This window comes from Paramisgurnus dabryanus, chromosome 23 (genome assembly GCF_030506205.2).
Source record: "Paramisgurnus dabryanus chromosome 23, PD_genome_1.1, whole genome shotgun sequence".
NCBI lineage: Eukaryota > Metazoa > Chordata > Actinopteri > Cypriniformes > Cobitidae > Paramisgurnus > Paramisgurnus dabryanus.
Window position 1 is genome coordinate 23,952,825 of NC_133359.1, and position 22,649 is coordinate 23,975,473.

Sequence of the window (22,649 nt, forward strand, 5' to 3'; positions counted from 1 at the left end):
TTAACCAAAATAATCTAACAGCATTGTGTGTTTTGCAATGAACCTCCGTCCGGGCGTTGTGTATTGTACGCTTCTTTTGTGAGGCTGCTTCACAGCGCGCGGTCTTGCAGTGTTGCCAGGTCCTCTGCTTTTTTTACGTAAATACCGTAAATTACTGAAGTGTGTGTGTACAGAACAGGATTAAGCATTAAAAGGTGAAGTGACAACCCAATTTAATATGCAGTGTGTACGGGACCGTCTCCCCTCCTGTTTTTTTACTGCAACACACTGGCAGGCAGCAGCCAGTCGCATCATACTTGCAGACAAACACATCACACACATCAATGTGTGGCTAGCACGATGTCCTCAAAGTCAGCAATAATTTGTTTTGCTTACGAAAATCATAGAGAATTTATTTGCAAGATATCTGGTTAAAAGAGGATACCTTTATATCCCTTTCTTTTCTTTGAAATCAGTTTTGATAGGAAACTAGTTGACTAGAATAAAAATGTTCAATGGCAATGACAAGATGCAATAGAGGTATTTTTATTACATTTTATATTGCCATTGGTTAAATGGGTTGAAGGGTTAAAGTATTAATAAAAAGTAACTATTTACAATACAAATTTTGTATCTTTTTTCAATTTAATTACTTTCTGGACTCGGGCGGACTCGACTTGGACTCTGCCTTTAAGAACTCGGACTTGAGTCCAACTCGAACCCTTTTGGACTTGGACTCGTACTCGGACTCGGACTTAAAGTTTAAGGACTTGGTCTTGACTGGACAAAGGTGGACTCGGACCCAACTCTATAATTTACACAACTTATTTTGTTTTGGGAAGTATTTAATTATTTTGATAATTATTGTTAAAAATGCTGTATTATGCAACAGACATGCAACTCATTGCCTTTATGCGGTTAATAAAAAAAAATCGGTATCGGCCTTTCTCGTGCTTTTGCCGATATGCCGATGTTTTCAAATTCATCAAAAATTGGTCGATAAATATCGGTGGCCGATACATCGGTGCATCACTAGTTAATATGGTATGAAAGTACTACAAATATGGGCACATATGAGGAAGACCTAATTATTGTAATAGAAATAATATTTTGTGATTCATATACCCATTTTTTTAACTCTTTCCCTGCCCGCATTTAAAAAAAGTTGCCAACTAGCGCCAGTATTTTTCACTATTTTCACAAAAGTTTAATGTCTTCCAGAAAATGGATTCCTTCATTGGTTCTCTTTTTATCACCTCTTAAATATGGTAGGTTTCTTCTAAAACAACACATTTTGAGTAAAAAGTTGAGATAATTCCGTTTTTGTGAAGGACTTTTGATAGAAATCAGATGCAGAGCAATCCTCAAAACTTACACGGACATAAAGCTGTTTGCCTTAGGGTGATACTTCCGGGTTTTATAAGTTGCGGTTTTATAAGTCTGCCACCTGGTGGATAATAGTGATACTACAAAAAGCCGGAAATACTCGTCATTGGCAGGGAAGCGTTTTCTCTTATGCGGGGAAAGAGTAAAATGTTCTGTGGGTCTGTGGACAGTAATGCACAATCTTGTTACAGTTGCCATTCAATGTTACCAATGGCTGTGACTTTGTAGTCCTATGACATTTATGGCTCCGGTGACTGGCGACAACAAGCATCAAATCGCTTAAATGGATAGTTCACTTTAAAATGAAAATTCTGTCATCATTTACTCATCCTCATGTTGTTCTTAACCTGTATGAATTTCTTTTTTCTGATTAACACAAAAGAAGATATAAAAAAATGATGGTAAACACACAGCAGTAAGTGACCATAGACTTCCATAGTAGGAAAAAAATATTTTGGGAGTATTGTGATAAATGACTAAGAAAATGTTTTGATAAATGATGGTAAGCACACAGTTGACGGTACCCATTAAAGTCCATCATATTTTTTATTCCTACTATGGAAGTCTATGATCACTTACTGCTGTGTGTTTACCATCATTTCTCAAAATATCTTTTGTGTTCATCAGAAAAAAGAAATTCATACAGGTTAAGAACAACATGAGGACGAGTAAATGATGACAGAATTTAAATTTTAAAGTGAACTATCCCTTTAATACCTCTTACTTACTGTACCAGCCGAGCAGCTGCCATTGAGATGAATGTGAATGGTAACACACAGATTTCTTCAGGTAATATAGATCCCCTTGTCTAAAAGATGCCATAGAGCAGCCCTTTTTCCCGAATTGTCGAAAGTTTGCCTGTGCAAACTGCCTTGTGTCAGACTTCAACAGTCTGTTACCCAACATTACCACACATCAAATTTACCTGTTTGGGTTTGATGTCTGTCCAAATCATTTAGTCATCAGTCTTCACATCTGTCCATTTCTGTTTACCAGCAGCTGTTATTTCCTGTCTTCCGATGTTCACACGCCGTACACCTGCCAAACACTGCTATCTGAGCCTGACACACAATAACTCACATTACTGCCACCACTTCATTCTGTGTGTAATCGCTCTAAATGGACGCTGATCTTTACTCAGCTGTTTTGTACGGTAGAAAGGAGCGCTCACGTGTACACTAGGCACTGCTCACCACTCATGAGGTTACTTGCAACTGATGATAAATACAGTTTATGTTAACATGTTTATTTAGAAATAGTTTGACTTTTTTCTGTAACTAACCTATAGGACTTGATTAGGAATGTTTGAAGAATATCTTATGTAAGGAACAAACAGGAATTTACTTCATCTTTAGTGAGCTGTTCGAAGTTCTATTCTACGATTTTCAATGAACAATGTGTTAGCTATCAGATGCATTTAGAAGACTCTGAAAATATTAGCCATATAAGCCACTTTACTTATAGTTCGCAGAGGCACATACATACTGATACAAATTAAGAGTTTGGTTCCAAAATGCAGTAAACGCCTTTTTAAAAAAAATGAGTTACTGCCAAAATCAGCATTGTATCAAGTCAGTATTTAAAAGTACATTTCTCAATTTCCTTTTCTCCAGAATGCAATAAATCCGCTCAACAAATCACAGCGCACCATTCAACGCATTGTAAACAACAATGGTGGTGCGGAAAACACATGGAATCCTAGTTTTCCTCATCTTGTACTTTGTGATCAACACACAAAAACAAAATAATACTTTGATGGCATTGATAAACCTGTGGTGGTTTCTGTGACGGGAAAGAAACGTAAGCCATCAACATCTTCACTGCAAAAAATTACTTCCTTAAGTAGTATTTTTGTCTTGTTTTCAAAAGAAATATCTAAAAATTCTTAAATTAAGATGCTTTTTCTTGATGAAGCAAAATGACCCAAGTAAATAAGTCTAGTTTTAAGACAAATATATACAATTTAAGTGAAATTGTCCTTAAAACAAGCAAAATTATCTGCCAATGGGGTGAGAAAAACAATTGTGAAATAAGATTTATTTTTTCTTAAACACTTAATTCAAGTAAAATTTTCTCACCCTGGGAGACAGAAAAAATTTCGGTTGCTTGTTCTTCCGACAGCATCAAGCTTCTGTCATGCTAACACATTGACCCCAGGGGATCTTATGAAAAAAAATCCGTTATTTTACATGAAGCCAACGAAAATCGAGCAGGACCAAAACATTTTACAGCTGATCACTGGGAAAAAAGTTAAGCGACGATGTTCCAAGTATAACCGCAGCAATGACAGTGATCTTAATATGACAAAGTAAGTGTTTTGGTTAATGCCATTAATGTTTATTTTTTTAATCAGTGTATACCACTAGTCAACTAAATGAATATAACATGGCAAAGATGAATGCACATTTATTCATTTAATAGGTTTATTGCATTTTGTGGAAAAATAATCAGTTTTTTTTAATAAATCTTTGAAAATCAAATCATGGATTTTAATTTTTTATGTTTTTTTAACCTAAAGATGGTATGTGAAAGTTTGTAAAAGAAAATATTGGTTTTCATCTCGTCACTTTCTTGGTATAAAAAAAAAAACGTTTTTAGCGAAATAAGTCAAAATGGATTTATTGCGTATTGGAACCAAACTCTTCAAATGTATACCTTGAATGTACTGTAAGTCACTTTGGATATAAGTATGATGCGTAAATGTAAAATGTTAATTTTCACAATCATAATCATTCACATTCATCCATAGTGATATTTCAAATACATATATTCTATAAAAAATGCTTTATGTATTTTATGTTAGCACAGTGGTCGGCAACTGGCGGCCCGCAGGCCAAAACTGGCCCGTCAGCAATAGTATCTTGCTGTATCCCGAAGATATCTATCATAAAACCACATGTGTGCGAGAGACACGAGTGGGCACTGGGCAGAAGAATATCCTCACGTCGCAAAGTGTCCTCGCGAGCATGCACCTTAACGCAGCGTGCACCTCTGCAGTCACACGAGTGAGCAAAGGCTATGATGAGCGCTTACTCGACTCTCTCTATGTTCTCCATCAAGATGACTTTTGAGACTTTGGGGTGACACAATGACTAGTGTCTTTACACCTGTGATTAGTTGTTTGATTTAATCAGTGATGCGCATTATATTTTGTTCCACAATCTCTGTCCAGTCAATCTATGTAGAGAAGACACGTTATAATATGACCATTATGCCGGAGCAGAAATTTATGTTAAAACAATACTCTTGTTTGATCCATGCAGTGAGCTGCAAACCCAAACAATAGCGCAAATTTTGAATGTATTATTTTGTTTCGTCATATTGTTAATGTATCATTTGACCATGTTCTGGCCCACCATCTAGTGGCAATTTATTTTGGCACAATGCCACTTGCCGACCCCTGGTGTTGAGGTTCAGATAGATGAAACTGAATATAGATTGTAATGTGCAGACACTGAGATCCTTATGAAATAATTATCCATTTGGTCCAACAGAAGTTTATATGTGTGTGTGTGTGTGTGTGTGTGCAGACAGGCTGTCTATGTCTCGGCCTTATCGCATAATCATTCAGTCCCAGTCAAGGTCTGCAAGCCCACATGATTTAGATGAATAAGACCCGTTACATACAGTAGCTTTGCACTACTGACAAACATGCCTGTCGGTAAGAGGTGTACGGTCATGTTTGCCTTTCCATATCGGGGCAGTTAATATCTGGAAATTAAAAACTATGGACATAACTTACAATTTTTTTTAAATAACTAAATGATTCCCCTAAATTAATATAAAAATAGATGGCAATGCTATAGTGATGGATCCAGAGGTGTATAATACTTAAGTATTTTAGTTACATATTCCAAGCATCTGTGCTTTATCAGAGTGTTTGTCTTGGGGAAAATGTACTTTTCTTCACTAAAAAATGTTCACTACATTCTAATCATACTGTGTGTTCATTATATATTGCATATTAAAATTGATTTAATGCCTAATTACATAAAAATTGTGTACTTTTACTTTCTTGACTAAAAGTACGAAAATAATTTTAACTTAAGTAAAAGTACAAACATTTACTAGATGTTTAATGTACTTAAATATTAAATATAAACCAAAAACTTGAAATTATGAAATGTAGTAGAGTAAAAATTATGATAATGTGTTTTGGAATGTATGTTTACCAAAAAAAAAAAAACAATAATAAAAAATAAAAATAATTGAAAATTTACTTTTATGTAGAAAGTAAAAATACTCAAGTAGTTAACTCTGGATGAATCACTGCTTTTGTTCGGTTAGGAATTGAGAGAAAAGTGACAGTGTTAACTTATTTATGTAAACATCCTTTGTCATTTTTATATTTTTCATACACATTTATTAAACAGTAGTTAAATGTTATAATTAGTGCTGCCTCACGATTAGTCGCGACTAATCGTTTGCAGAATAAAGGTTTTTGTTTACATAATATATGTGTGTGTACTGTGTATAATAATTATGCTTATATAAATACACACACATACATGTGTAATTTTAAGAAAAAAAAAATATATAATAAATATTTATATTAATATATAATATAAATTATAAGCAAATATAAACATGTATATACACATGCTTAATTATATATATATGCATGTGTGTGTGTATTTATACATAATTATTATACACAGTACACACACATATTATATAAACAAAAACGTGTATTCTGCAAACGATTAGTCGCGACTAAGGCAGCACTAGTTATAATATATTTTAATATATTTAATTTTACCAAAGGAAAAAGCATATATATATACATATACACATAAATATACATCATACATATATATATATATATATATATATATATATATATATATATATATATATAATGTTAGTTCCTAAAGGATGGAAAGATTTAATTAGAGACATGTAGCTTGTTCGTTCACAGAAATAAAGATTTACAGAATGGAAAGTAATGTAAATTGATTACACATTATATATTCCCAAGAACACTGAATGTTTAGAAACACCTGGAAAATTTCTTCATCATCATTTTAGAGGTTATTGCATATCAGCCGAAAGCAATGAAGAAATCTGTTTAAAGCGAATTTCTTTAACATTTGTGCATTGTTTGTTTTATTCAGTATGTTACAACATATAAAGTGAGAACATAAGAATGTATTACATTCTACACTCTTGAAAATATAGGTGATGATTAAATGTGATAGAGAAAAGGTCTTTATGGCGATGCCATAAGAACGATTTTTGGTTTCTAATGAACCTCTTAAGTGAAAGTTTCCTAAAATAACCATTTCTTTTATCTATCTTTTAATAGTCAAAAAAAAAAAAACTTTATCCATTACAAATAATTTTGAAACCATATAGCATAAAGAAACTTTTAGGAATGACCCAAATAGTGTCTTGTTTCATATGTACAAATACCAAAAGACAACCTAAGGGGGTTAGGGTGTAGCAATCATAATATGCTTAGATTAACAACTAACTAATTAACAAACTGGATTATACGAAACTATATGTAAAATAAAAACTTTTTTATATAAAATATAACCTGTGTGTTTGTGAGTATACATCTGTGTTTTGCCTCTTAAGCTTGCGTATGCAAGTTTAATGTTTGTGTCATCAACTGAGAATGGGTCAACTTCATATTAATATTAAATTGATGGTCTTTAATAACCAAGTGTCCTAATTTTTGTTGGTGATAACGCTGAAACGCACGTCTCCAGGTATTAGTCAAGCCCCATTGGACAGTAATAATCTGATAAAAAAGTGATGTTAAACAGTTATTGTATATCTTGCAGTTTGCAATGGAGGGCGTATGACAAGACTCGACATGATTGCTCTGTTGTTATAGCGTCCAGAATCTACGGCACTAATTGCACAGAGGCTGATTAGCAATTGTAAGTGGTCGGTGGACGTGCGTTTGATAGGAGAAATGCTGATGGGGTGGTTTCGTTGTTAACCTGGTGGTGTGCTGTACACGGCATAATTAAATTGCCCCACTTCTCCTAACCCCACTGTAATATTAGCAGAGTTTATACAGTCATTCATCAAAAACTCCCTCATCAGAGGTAGCGTACAGGACTAGCGGAACCTGCTAACTTAGCACACAGCTGTTTGCGGTGAGAAAGAAACACAATGAAACAGAGCTGAAATTGTCTCTATCAGCGGATTGCTGTGCTGCCCTGCTAGTGAGGAAGAAGTTGTAGTTTATGACATTCTGAAACATGAATTCTTAAAGTCCTCCTGTAGTTGATATTTTTATCCCTTAAAACTCATATTTGAACAACATATGTGAATTATAGTTTTGCTGTGATTATAGTTTACTTATGCCTTAAAATAGTAACTCTACACCATAGCCTTACTTAGTAAAAGGGCCTATGAATATGCAAATTTCTCCTCAACTCAATCACGCCAGCTAAGACCATATATATATATAGACCAGTTCAAAAGATGTAAACAACACTGGTCCAAAAGCACTTCCTGTTTCCGTTTTTTAACACTAGATAAATGTTGGGATAAAATAAACATATTAAACATATTAACCTGAATTAACTGAAGTTAAACAAATATCTTAAAGATAATAATATATGTAAAATAAAAAAGTAACTGTCACAAACTGTAACAGGAAGTGTTTCTGGACCAGTGTTGTTTACATCATTTGAACTGGTCTATATATAGGGGAAAACGGGGGTGAAAGTAACGCAAAAGTAACAAAGTGATTTTCTCAGAGCCCTGATAACATTTGCATTCAAAACTCTTTACCATGTAACCCTTGACAGAGCTGACAAATATTGCGTTATTTCGTCACCGTTTTGCGAGTCTAGGTGTTTTCGACCATGATAATTCAAATCCTAAAGCTGTTTTTTTTTCTTATAATGTGTTGTGTTTCTCTTTTTATGTGTTACAGCACTAATTATTTAGTTCTCTAACACATCCTGAAGTTTGCCTTCTCAGAGTTGATCAAAATTATAGTAAATTGGGTTCAAATATCAGGAGTTCCTGTCGGGACGAAAGTAATACTTGTTACTTTTGTCCCGCTGCTAGTATTGTTGGATTATTTTCAGAATTTATATTATTCTAATTTAATTGAATTTAATTTTCATAGTGTTTAAACTGTTGATTTTTTTTTTTTTATTCTCAACGATTCAAGTTTGTACTGTTGGTTTGATTTTGAAAAATTTGATGAAACTGAAATTTAAAATGAAAATGTAATTTTATTATTTTTTTGCAAAGATAAATGACAAAATATATTTGCAGTTACATATTAATAAGGTCATAGTCATGTATATTTTATAAAAACAAGTGTAACACATCTGACAGGGTCGAAAGTAACAATGCGCTATTTATGTTCAAAGTAAAATTATTGTGAAGTTTTTCACCTGAAATTGATAGACCACAAGTTATTAACCACAGCAAAAATAAATCTCTGTCTTAAACATTATCTTTTAAAATTGTGTTTTTCAAAAAAAAAAAAAAAACTACTTTTGCCCATAAAAGTACACAAATGGACAGAAAAGGTACGGTTTTAAACCTGTACATTGTAGGTTGTTTATTGTGAAAGTAAACAAAATAAGATAATCCATCAAGCTTTGCTTGTGGCGACGCACAGACAGCCTGTCTGGCATAGAGTATGCGAGTGAAGCTGAGTGACAGCAATTTCATCGACCCGTTTTAAACTTTCTGTAATCGCTCCATTCCTGCTCCGCTTCAGGTTTTCTATTTTCAGTCCATGCTTGCTGGTGAGAGATTGCTTTCAAATACCTGCTTCTTGCACCACGGTGTAATATTAAAAGTCCCAGTGCTGTTGACTTTAACAAAGAGCCTGGCCAATCAAATCGTTTGACTTATTGTAACTGTTGTACTTAAGATTTCTATTATTTATTTCCATTTTTTTATACCAAACCTCAAATGCAATTTGACAACAACAACAACAAAATAAATCTATACGCTAAAATCACAGAAATTCCCACAGACTTTGACTCAGTGGAAGTTCAGTTGACCTCTGACCAGAGAAACCATGATCCTTTCTTTGTTGAGTGATTTATGTGTCTTCCTTAATATCGATCTTGTTCTGGTATGATCAAAGGTGCACCTAAAAGCCAGCACTGAGAGGCCATTACTGTGGATTTGGCTTGGCTCATACATTATTTATCCCCTTCAGCCTGTTCTATATGCCATTATGGACATTATGAATGAAGGAAGCCACTGCCTCACAGTTTACTTAGTGTAAGCACAGGATGCACAGAGGAAAGATCGGATACAGGCAGCGCGGAGGGTCATAAAAATGCCATAAAGAGGATATTGAGATGCTCTACGGCCAGCGAATGTGCAACATTCCCTATTGGAAATGCAGCCCTGATTTAGGGAAAGCGAGATGGAGCTGTTTTTCATTTTGTCTGTGAGATATTGCCGAGACTTTCGGGGTGCAAAGGCTTTAGTGAGTTAGTGGGATGTTTCTGGCCGTGGCTTTCAGTTTGTTAGCCATATGATAATGATGGATGGATCTTTACTGGGTTACTCTATTTTTACCATACTTTCCTTTTCTCACTAGCACAAAGCTCGAGCTGAAGCCATGACCCTGGATCTGGCTTCCCTGAGGAGTGTTCGGGAGTTTGCAGAGGCCTTCAAAGCCAGGAAACTGTGAGTGCACAATATACAAATTGAAAATTATTATGTTTGCGAAATGAATGTTTTCACACTTTCTCACTTCGACTCAAACTGTATCCCTTGTATAAAGTACCTTTTAAGTTGCATATAAAAACATGATGAAGCCTTTCCACAAAATGTGACTTCATGATATGGGCTCAGTTTCCCGGACAGGGTTTAGATTAATCCAGGCCTTTAGTTATATCAGGACATTTAAGTCTTTTTTTTATAAATACACAATAGTGGTGTGCATTTTGAGACAAAACAATGGTACTGATACTGTATATGTTATGTCAATGCAAGGTGTTTTTAAATGAAAGCAACTCAAACATGCATTTTAGACTGGGACTCTGATAAACCCTGCCCGGGAAACTGTTTTAAGGAGGGATTAAATACGGCCCAAATGCAATTTACTCCATCCGGATGGGCCTTTATGTTGGCTTTCAGCAAACCCCCCGCCTTGAGCAACCCCCCCTCGCGCTCCATTACCGAACTATCACATCAGAGAAGGGGCCAAAAGGTCTTCCCTCTTTCATTGTGACCCTCCGTCCCTTTCTGTGGTCAATAAATAAGTATCTAAACCTTGGCTATAACTCCATCAATCTCAAAGCCACACATTGGTAAGTCCTTCACAGTCTCCTAGTTAAATCAATTACTGTCCCGGTTTACAGGAAGCAAGCTGAGGAACACTGACATTGACTCTCAAAGAGAGTTTGACAAAATGATCAAATACATATTTATAAAGTAATAATAGCTATAAATATGTAATGTGTGTGGTAAGTAAAACCATTACATATAATAATAGTATTACATAAGGTTATGAATTAAAAACAAGTATCTTTATGACTTGGGAATGTGATTTTTGTTCAGTTATGTTCAGTTTTTATTTGAAATAAGTAAATAACTTTAGTATGATGCAGACATTTGAATGGTTCTGGATTAGTGTCTGGCTTTATTATGAACTAATTCATACATTTCTCTGACTAAGAGATCTGGTTATAGTACTGTCTGTCTATATTACTACCATGTTGCATAATGTTATTTAATAGGATGTCAAAACAAAACGTTTATCAGTTCCAGCGTGTCTCGTATGTGCTGTATTATCATATCAATTGAATTTTTATCTGTAAACATTCATTAGTTTTTTAATGGTGAGCTGTAGCGATCAGTAATGAGGCTAATGAGGCGTAATTATGATTTAATATAGACGTGTCTAGAATGTTTTGTCTGCTCGGCGAGGATGTGTGGTATCACATGTACTGTATGGCAAATACTGGCTTATCTGATTGTGTTTACTTGCAGATTTTTGTTGTAGATATACAGTATGACTTTATAATCTACACTAGAGGTTTTTAACCTTTTTAGGGCCAAGGACCCCTTACCGGATAGAGAGGAGGAGCAGGGACCCCCAAGTACATGTATTGATTTAGGACTGGATTTACATAATTTGGCATGATGGTTAAGTTACAAAGTTATGAAAATACTGTTAACGTACCACAAAACATTTTAATTTGATTTTAATGTGGGAACTTTATGCTCTTCATTTGAATCATGTTTTGAAGTTTATTATTAGCTTATTATTGCATTTGTATGCCTAATTAAACATTTCCCACACGCAAAAATAAACTACCGGTAAAAAGTTTAGAAACGCTCAATCGTTCTTTATTTATATATTTTTTCGTCAATACAGAACAGAGATGCTCACAAGTCTTTGAGCTTGAGTCCAAGTCAAGTCTGAAGTCTTTGATCTTGAGTCCAAGTCAAGTCTCAAGTCTCGTTGTAACAAATAAAACTCTGATAACAAATAAAGAAATTATAAACATTTATAAAAAGGAACAAAGTTGCACATTAAAAGGTCAAAAGGTCAAAAGTGCTGCAAACTAAGTGCTCTTCCTCCATACAATATAGTTCTACCAGAAAGACTCGAAGATAGGTTTAGATTTGATATGAGTTTATTTAACTCTTTCGTTGCCAGCCAGCACCAGCGTTTTTCATGATTTTCACAAAAGTTTAATGCCTTCCAGAAAATGTTCTTCTTTAAATATATAAACATACAATATACCAAATGAAAGAACAGACTCTCTGCTTTCAAACAAAAAAACCTGTTTCATCCTACCTTCAGTAGTTCTTTTTTAATCAGCTTTTGAATATGGGTAGGTTTCTGCAAAAACACCACATTTTGAGCAAAAAGCAGAGATAATTCCATTTTTGTGACGGACTTTTCATAGAGATCCCATTCAGAGCGATCTTTAAAACAGACACAGACATGCAGCAGCTTGCCATAGGGCAATACTTCCGGGTTTAAAAAGTTGCAGAAGGGTCCAACCTGATGGATAATAGCGGTATTGTGGAAAGCCGGAAATACTCGTCATTGGCAGGGAAGCGTTTTCTCTTGATTGACGAGATATCTCGTCAATGGCGGCGAAAGAATTAACAGTAGTTAACAGCCGAGGCTGGAATGTAACATAGTATAGTTCTTTGGCCTAGGCCCCAACCATCGTTCGAATCCGAGGGGGTCACGGATTCTTGCGGGTCCTGTCTGAAGATGGAGACAGAGCCAGAGTCTAATCCCCCCTGAGTATGGACAGAACCGACCTGGTGATGGTGGTAGGGAGGGTGGGTTGTAAATGCTGGAATCAGTATCTGCGAATGCAAAGACAGGTAAATACAAGGCTTATATACTCTCAGTATCAGGGGTGATTGATTGCGCCTTGTGTGACGTGGCATTCAAGTTTTCTTATAGAACTTACGCTACGCTTACGCTAAGCTAACATTTCTCATTTTTTATCCGCTTAATAAATTGCCATGTTTTATTTTGTGCCACCATACTTACTCATGTTTGGATCTTGAGGAAATGAATGGGGCTAGGCTAAATGCTAACACATTCACAACACGTTGTACAAAAATTAAGTGCACACATTGAATAAAGATAGGTATGAATTAATTTGTCTAACTTAAGCTAAGAACATAGTAAAATATTGAAAAACGGTGGTGTTTTCCTTTAAAAATCACAGGTGCAACAGGTGATGTCCATTGTGACCAATCCAATCTACCAGGAGCACTGCAAATTAGTGCAGGGTCACAAAAAATAATCATTTTGGTGTTAAATAACGACTGTCGAGACTTACTAATGATGCGCAGTGAATAATTAGCGCTGAAAAGGTGTGGTCTAGTTATTTTTCACAAAACCGCAGAATAATACAAGCCATTGCTATTACTAAACAACAATAACATGTCAATCTTTTAAACACTGTAAGAAAAAAATGTCAAAAGATGTACCCCATCTGTGACTAGGGCAGTCCCCTTTAAAGGGTCATGAAATACTGAACAACATTTTCTGAGATCTAAACAGAGATGGTTGTGTCGTACATCATAGAAAACAATGTGCATCTATTAATTTTAACACTAGAAAAAAGTACTGTAGGTAAGTTGAGCTTTTTGCTCTATTTCCTGCTTTTTCCAGGTTTCAAAATCTACATGTCACAAGTTGTGATGTGGCGATGTACTGCAGTACACATTATTTTATGCATATTCGTGAGACTGCGTGTTCTTATCCAATGAGAAGACAAAAACTGTACATACTTTTAGGAAATAGTATAAGCAGGCAAATTGGGATGCAAGCTCCCAGTTTATGAAGTATATTAATATTCAATTCAAAATCAATTACAGTAGCTTTTTTCATTTCTCATATAAAGTTTGTTCCTTATTTCTCTTTTTAAAAATGAAGCTCTCTTTTTAAGAATTAGAAGTGTTTTAAATCAAGTCATTTTCTTGGTTCCGGTCCATTTTCCTCATTTATGGATTTCTTTTACTGCGGCACAGATTCGTCCTTCACAGTTCCAACAGCGCATAATCCTTATTTAGTGAGTTGCAGCACTAGAGGTGACGTCCTGCTTGTTTGGGGCATGCGGAGATACCGCTGGTGTCCCTAGGCCCTCGAGGGGCTGCAGGACTCATCTGGCCCCTGGCCGGCCCCGGGGCACAGCAGCAGCTTGGTCAGCAGCCAGACCCCTGGAGGTGACCCCAACCCTGTCCCTGAGCCAAACCCCCCCTCCTGCATCCGTCCCCACCCTTACACCCTACTTCAATCAGCGAAACGTTCTCACTTCTCTTCCCCTGGAAGGCGTAAGATTTGAGCATTTTGAAACTACTGTGAATTTCAGATGCTCATCTCACAAGCACAATGCATATCAGACTTAACTTGCTCTGATTTCAGTAGACTTTGTTATTAGCATGTTGCTAAGCTAAAAATCACTTACACACAATTTACTGTGTGTCCCTTCACAGTGCATTATGGGATTGCTGTCTTTAAAAGAAAGATTTGTGAGACTCTTCACATTTCCAATTGTGTTTCAGTCATGGTATTGACGTGTGCACGCTTTTTTGTTTTTCTTCTCCGTCATGGCTGATTGGTTAAAGTGACTGTTCAGGCTTGTGCAAATCGCTCTCTGTTCAGTGCCTCAGCCTTCCAACACACATCAGTGCCGGTCAGCTCATAATAAAAGCTGATAGCCTTTAATAAGAGGGAGAGATTAACCCATTTGTTCAATGCCGGTCAGGACCCAAATCATTTATTTGGCCCAGTGACACACAGTCAAACTGCACATTAGGTTAGACAGTGTGTCCGCTCTAGCCTGGACCTGATGCCTCTGAACACTTTTCAGGATAAAGTTCATGGACTTCGGGCAAGGGTATAACTAATCTGTTTAGGTGGTTTTATTCAGTTTACTTTACTCCTTCAAAAGCTACTTTTACTGTACTTTTGTTGGACACAACCCTACCTATGAAAATGTACAGAAAGTTTGATTTTAACTTGGACTCCCCTGGTTCATTAGATTGCAAAATTATGGCTATAGACAGCATAAACCTGCTTAATGCTCAAGTAAGAGCATTGTGTTAGCAACACAAGGTCATGGGTTTGATACCTAGGGAATACAGATACTTATTAAATTTATAAATTGAGAATTAGACTGAATTTACCCAGACAAATGCATACATGTAATTATCTGTAGGCAATTTGTTTACTTTATTGACAGATTTCACTGAATAAAAAAAAATGTCTTTGTAACAGCCAAGACACTTTAAACTGCAAAAAATAGTTAGGCCGGCCAAGTCTTGATCCGATACATGAATTTTTCTATTGCTAGGTGCACACTTTACCTACATTAAGGTTAATAAAATTAACCCACTGTATATGCTTGACAACAAAACAGCTTTGCAGTGTATTAAAGGTACAGTATGGGGTTTTTAGCAGCATCTAGCTGTGAGATTGCGAATTGCAGCCAACCTCAATTTCAAAACGCAATGAGAAGCAACGGTAGCTGCCACAGAATGAACATTTCGTCGTCTGAGACAATGTAGGGAGGAAACGCGCACTGTAGAGCAGTTTGTCCGTTTAGGGCTACTGTAAAAACGTGACCCCGACTTCCATGTAAGGGGACCCGTGGTGTATGTAGATAAAAACGGCTCATGCTAAGGTAATAAAAACATTATAGTTCATTATGTAAGGTCTTTATACACAACTAATAATATACAATACTGTGCAAAAGTCTTAGGCCACCACCACCAGACTTGTTGTTTTAGAAGTTTTAATGTCCATCCATATTTATTTTTCAATCTATTTTATTAAGATACAAACAGAAAATACAGAAAATAAAATAAAAAAATTGTCAAGCCTAAATGTCTTCTTTAGGCATCGTCTGTGTTTAGTGTGACCTCTCTTGGCACAAAACACATCTTGAGCGTTTTTGAGCAGAATGAAGTAAAATTACAAATTTCTTTAAAATGAGAAATTAGGATTTAATTTTATTTAGGTTTAAGAGATCCTGCAGTTTCCTGCTATTGCACAAGTGGAAGGGGAGTTTACCCTAAATACTTGACACATCAGTTTAAATTTTTATACAGTTTTTAATACTACATACACAATTACTGTATTTTCTGTATGTAATGTATTAAAGAGAATGTGAAGCAATTATATATGATCACTATAACATTGCAAAAACAACTAATTTAATTCTGGCATGGTGGCCTAAGACTTTTGCACAGTACTGTAGTTATGTATATTATATTGCATTTCTGTCAAGAGATCCTTTTAAAAGTTACACAATGCACCTTTAAAGGAACACTCCACTTTTTTAAAATAAGCTTATTTTCTAGCTCCTATAGAGTTAAACATTAGATTTTTACCATTTTGGTAGGCATTCAGCTGATCTCCGGGTCTGACGGTACCACTTTTAGCATAGCTTAGCATAATCCATTGTTTGTTCAAATTCTTCATCCTAATAACAGGCTTTGTTACCAGTGCCTTAGAAAGCACCACTAAAACATAAAGATGTCAGGTTCCTGAATATTTCATTACATACAGTAACATTACAGTGGGTTTCTACATTAACTCAATGACCTTTGATGACCTCATCTGCTCTCCAGAGTTCAGGCCAGCACCTTGAGTCAAACACTCATTTCCATGTTTCACACACATGCCCTGTGCACGTAACCCCAGAGCGTGATCGTACCCGTACCAGCGAGCGAGTGAATGAATGAATGAATATCCTCTCTCTCCGCTGCCAAGGTTGTATTTCTTCATTAGCTATTCCCAGGATATGTGTGTGCATGTGTGTGTCCCAGAGGAGGTGGAGTAGATTAATTCTCATCAGAATGGAGAGGTGCTCAGGTGTGAATGGCAGCAGGCAGCTGGTGAGACCACGCCGCACCTCCCAGTTTCTGTTTCTCTTTCTGTCTGCAGGCACTCCTAAAACATGCACATTAACAATTACCGCCATTGGTGCTTAATCCAATCACAGTGACATTCTCTATGTTTTTGTACCTTTTCTCTTCTTTCGTTTTTGTTGGCACACCCCCACCCTCTCTCGTGTTCTCTTTGTTCTTTACTTTTTGTGTATGCAGGTGAACATACGAAATGTATTTCCGTGTGCTTATCATTTCTTTGTTCACATCAGGTACAGCAGCGTTTAATTCATTTAGACACACAGCATATGCTGCAGTTGACAATGTTTAATGTGTGATGGCATCTTAATAGTGTTTTTTTTTTTTTTTTTGGCAAGCTTTTGGTGAGTATTGATCATTTGGAAGGAGGGGGGGAGTTAGCTAAGCTTCGTTATGTTTAACAACATTTCGAACGACAACAAGAAGTGACGTCACACAGATTCGCCTAGAGCGCATTTAAGGGCTCGTTATAGCTGTGCATGGGTCCTACGGCGTAGGTTCTGCGTCGGTTTTCATTTATACTTTTGTAGGGATGCACCGATGGGATTTTTTTGGGCCGATACAGATTTAAACAGACAACTTCTGGCCGATACCGATATTAAACACTTGTATACAATACTATACAGTTGGTCTATTAGCTAGTTTATTTCTGCATCAAATTATTTTTTCTGAACATGGATTTGATCTAATTACCATTCAACTGACCAACATAATAAGGGAGGCACAAAATAAGCTAAAACAAACATAATAATGCCATTCAGCATTTATTTTATTAACAACATTAACTCATTTTTACATATAATGGATTTCTTTATGCAGTTAATTAATAAACAATCAATATCCGCCTTTCTCGTGCTGTTGCCGATATGCCAATGGTTTCAAATTCATCAAAAATCGGCCGATAAATATTGGCGGCCGATACATCGGTGCATCACTATACTTTTGTGTCGTCGTTCATGTTGACGTGCAAACACACGCGCAGACCACTGGTAGGCAGTATCCACGCATGCAACCACAGTAGCAGCGTCACCGTCAAAGAAGAAGAAGCTTGGCAAGTTAACCCACAAACGAAGAAGAAACAGCAACTTGTTGTCAATGATTAGAGAAGACCAGCAATGATGGAAGAAAAATAAACAGCGAGTTTTGTTGCAGTTTGAGTTAAATGGAAATTCCTATGACGCAGTTTTTTTACTTGACAGGAGGGGTTCTGTTGGACCAATCACAGCGCTTGCGGTCCGCGTAGAACTGACACGCTGTTAAAAATTTTGCAAGGTGCACGTCTAGCTACGCGAGCTACGCACAGGCTACGGATAACCTATGGTGTAGCTAATGCGTAGAGCTTATGCATGACTATTCCGTTTCTCAATATGCGTTCTTGTGGACTTGGGAAACGTCATCAGCCGTGGCCCAAGTACGCCCAAGTTCACATAAAATCCCCGAATGTGTTCTTGATCCGCCCATTTTATCGAGGATGCATCAGAGGAGACTTGTGTGGACTTATGACAGCAAAGTTTCCCAGAATGCCTTTCGCGTCAGGAGTTCGTTCTTCCGAGTCTGAACTTGCAAGTTCGAACTACGAAGGACACAAGTCCGAGTTTGGCGTACTTGGTATTGAGAAACGGCTTATAAATCGGGCTTTAAGGGTGTACGCGTGTAAACATCACTTTTTTGCTCCCGTCCAAAAAGGGGCATTTTGGACATGCTTTAACAAATGATCTGTGGGGTATTTTGAGCTGAAACTTCACAAACACATTCTAGGCACACCTGAGACTATTTTTATATCTTGTAAAAATAACACGGATTGTTGAAAAAATGTGCAACAGATTTAGAAATGTGTACTCTAATGCTATTAAATAATTCTGATTTTTTATTAAAATAATATTAAACAACAGCTGTAATGCAAAGAAGGTGAATTTAGGTACAGTATGTGTGTATAGACATTGGACACTTTTCACACAAATATTATTGGTAAATTATTGATAAATTATAGGTAAATTGCAGTTAACAGATCATGTGTGCACAGATCCTTTCTGGTCAATCAGTAGTGCCAATTAACCAGTAAGAGGTTGTAAGATTACCAGTTATTTACTGGTACAGGAAGCGCTATGTGTGAATGGAGAATAAGGATTACTGGCATTAGAACAGACAGCGCCAGACAGCACTGACAGCTTTAGGCCAATCATAACGTTTTATACCGATGACACATTTACCCCGCACTGTTTACGGACGTTTCCACGCTGCTTAAAGTCGAGCACACCATAACGTCCACATCTCCTCACCATAGTTGTTTAAAACAGCTTACCATATATTTGCCAACGTCCTTAGCACACCGTCTTATTAAGCCTATTGTGTAAACATCGGATTGCGACTCTTTCCTCAGTTCAATTCTGTTTAGCGTGTCTTTAGCGTGTGGCAAAAGTTTTGTCATGTAAAAAAACATTTATTATTATGAAAATAATAACAGTGTCATTAAAAATGTGTAAAAACCATGCCATAAAAGCAATGTTGCTTATACATTAAGAAAGTATCCGACTCTGTGCGCATTAATTCAAAGGGATGCATTGTTTAATTTTAACGTCCTGCCCTGGATAAAGATTGTTCCTGAATTGCTGTTACCCGGATGTCCCTTCGGTAATGACCACACAGTTGTAGGTGCAGTCGGCATTAGCTCATGCCGTGTAACCCTGTTTACTGTGTGTGTGTCTATTTTAAAGCATCTCTCTGTTAGCCCCACATTTTCTCTGCGGCCCATAAACGCGGCCCCTTAATGACGGCCAGTCAGAGTGGAGGAGGACAAAAGCAATCATTCTTTTATGGCTAGAGATTATTCTCAGGTCAAAGGTCGTGCCCTAGGGGTTCTTTAAAGTAAGTATGGAGCGTTATTCCTCCCTGCTCGGTCATTACCGCCCCCGCTCGCCATGATGCGTAAATTGCACATTTGCGGAAGACCCCCCTGATCGCATTAATAAGTTTAAAGGGAGTTTTTACATTATGTGGGCTAAGCTATTAAAACCATTTGTTAGCTTTTTGCTTATTAGGACACGCCTGGTGGGGGGCTGTCTCAGAACGATCGTGCGCTATGAGCAAGAGTTGTTAAATCATAGGACACAACAGCAGGATTATCATACAAACAACAACTCTCCTTTCCACGGAGACCCATTTCCAAATCGACCAGAGAAATTAAATTTTGGGAGAGAGAGATTTTGTTTAAGAAGAAATTATCTCAGTTTCCCTCCTAAGAAGCCTTGTTATGGCCTGCGATAGCTTAAAATATTTCCACCGCATCATCAGGGATATGTTACCGTTTTCTCTCAGCAGAGAAGCTACAAACCATAACTAGATTTTTACATTTCATGAAGAAAATGTGGCTGGTGTTTGCATGCTTAAAACTTGAGTGTTCTTTGCAGGGGTTAAATTGGGATTTGTTATGTGGGGGCTCCGTGGGGACGGGGGGCTCGATGGATAACATGATGACAGCAAAGCCACTGGTGTGTGTTTCAATGACATGCTGGACCTCTTATAGGATTTCATAAGTTTCAGCTTTGAAGCTGTGCCATAGGTTGACCCAAAATTTTTTAAAAAGCATGTCTGAACTTTATGCACAATTGATCAAACTTTGAAGGAAGTTGTAAGAATCAACCTCCTTGACTAATTTTATGCATAAGAAACCCCTAAAGACTCAATTAACAAAGAAAAGGTACAATATACTAGCCTGGGTAACACAAGACCAGTCTCATAGAGAAGACGACGTATAGTCTGGGAACCATATGCTGATTTTCTCGTATTTGAGGTGTGGTTTATGAATGTTTATTGGGCGCTACGAATGTCAATCAAATGCGTCTGTACGTAGCTCATAGCCAATCGTTTCATTTTACCAGATGACGTATGTAGAGCGACATAAATTCAAGCGTCAACAACTTTTATCGGGTACGTGTGCACACAGCTGAAAGCTATGCAACTAAACCGGTAGCTGTATATTGATATTGAAAACCAACACAACTTAGTGGCACTGTGACAAACCACAGTACAGGCATAATGACAATATGATATTAATAAATACACTGTAAAAAAATCTGTAGAAATTACAATGTTATCGCAGCTGGGTTGCCGGTAATTTACCGTAGATTTAAATGTATGTTATTTACTAGCAAGAGTTTGTTCAAAGTTAAATAAATTTTAAATATTAACAAGTCTTTCTCTTTACAAAATAAAACTATAAAATAACAGCCTCATGCAAAGCATTCTGGGAACCAGAAATCATCATCAACCTTTTTCTGTTTTTTGCTTCAGATTTTGTTTCCCAGAATGTTTTGCTTGATGCTGTTTTTTTAGTTTTACTCTGAAAGACAAAGACTTGTAAATGTTTAATGTTCATTTAACTTTGAACAAAATGTTGCCAGTAAAAAACATAAATTTAAATCTACGGTAAGTTACCGGCAACCCAGCTGCAATTTCTACGGAATTTTTTTACAGTGTACCACTTACCATTTATAAGTTAATTGTACTTCGTCAACGACGATGCCTAGCAGATTAGTCCTATAAAAGAAATTGTTTAACGGCAAAAGTTGCTCTTTTTAAACTAAACTTGCGTTCAAAACTACTTCGAACACTATCTAAGCCTGCATTGAAAAGTAGCTTCGCGTCTGCTGCCGTGTTGGATAAACAAAACTGATTCAGTGTGCAACATAGACTTTTGGTCCATGGTTTCCATGCTAGACTTACAGTGTGAATAAATTTGCACGTAAGGCAGCCTGGGGAAACCCAGGCTAACAACATACAGGATCAGCAACATGTCTTATAAATTAGCCATAGAGATTCCCTACGCTGGTCAGTAGCTAGTAAAACAATCACTATAGTTAGGTTGTCATTCATTTGTATAATCAAAATACATTTTTTTATTAAACTATACAATAAGTAATATCCAGTTTTATCCAGTTTGCATATTGTAATGAGATGAGTGACATGGCTGCACATACTTTAATCATTTACATGTTTCTAGTCTTCTATTCAGGTTCCTTGACCTGGGCACAAAATGTCCAAGACCTATATTCTTATCTCTATCTATCTCTCATCTCTACAATGCCTAATGGTCCTGCCCCAGTACGCATTCTTGAGGTTCTGAGTAAGATGTGTTAAGTTGTGTTCGATTTGACGGGAGACTGCGTACCGATGTAGATTAACTGAGCACATGGTGACAAAAATGAGCATTAAAAACCTGGTCACGTAATCTGTTTTTGTTAAATTGACAGATTTCCATTTGAACTGCGCTCTGGCACAGTTTGGGGCCACACTTTGCGTTCTGCGTAAACCGCACCCGAGTCTACCTCTTCAAACCAGCCAGGGTGTGATAAACCAAACAGTGCCTGGGCACGGTACAGAGCGTTCACACTAGTCAAGCGAACCAGGCTTCGGGAGTCAAACGTGCTCGGGCGCAGTTTGGTTAGGATAATGTAAGCACACCCATATCTGGGCTCTGTATGCATGAATTGATCAATGTTTCAAAAGTGAATATTTAATGAGTCCCAGTGTTTTCATCATACAAACTGATTACATTGCTATACAGAAACCAAAAATAATTTTTTAAATATATCAAATGTTTTGTTCTGCAGAAGAAAGTCAAACTTTAAAACAGCCCAAAGGGTGAATAAATGATGACAAAATTTTCATTTTTGGATGAACGATTCCTGAAGTACAGGGTGGCACAGGCTTCTTTGAAGCCTGAAGTACAGGATGGCAGTACCCCACGATGTTCCAGGTTTTCCGGGCAATACCAAAGTCTTCCTGTCTCGCAGAGCGCCCATGGGACGCGTTATCATCCGCTCGCCGGCGATCACAGACATGTTCCTCTTCCATTACACGGTTTCAAAGCCGAGCATGAAAGTCATAAAGTTTAATGGTGTTCTCTCAGGTACAATCACTCCCTC

General features: G+C 36.8%; 1 protein-coding gene across 1 annotated transcript in view; it reads left to right on the forward strand.

Moving 5' to 3' along the window:
* wwox (WW domain containing oxidoreductase) overlaps positions 1-22,649 on the forward strand; it is a 251,974-nt gene that overhangs the window by 61,321 nt on the left and 168,004 nt on the right. The window contains exon 6 of the mRNA XM_065291319.2: positions 9,908-9,996. Coding sequence (XP_065147391.1) covers positions 9,908-9,996 — 89 coding nt within the window. The remainder of the gene's footprint in view (positions 1-9,907; positions 9,997-22,649) is intronic.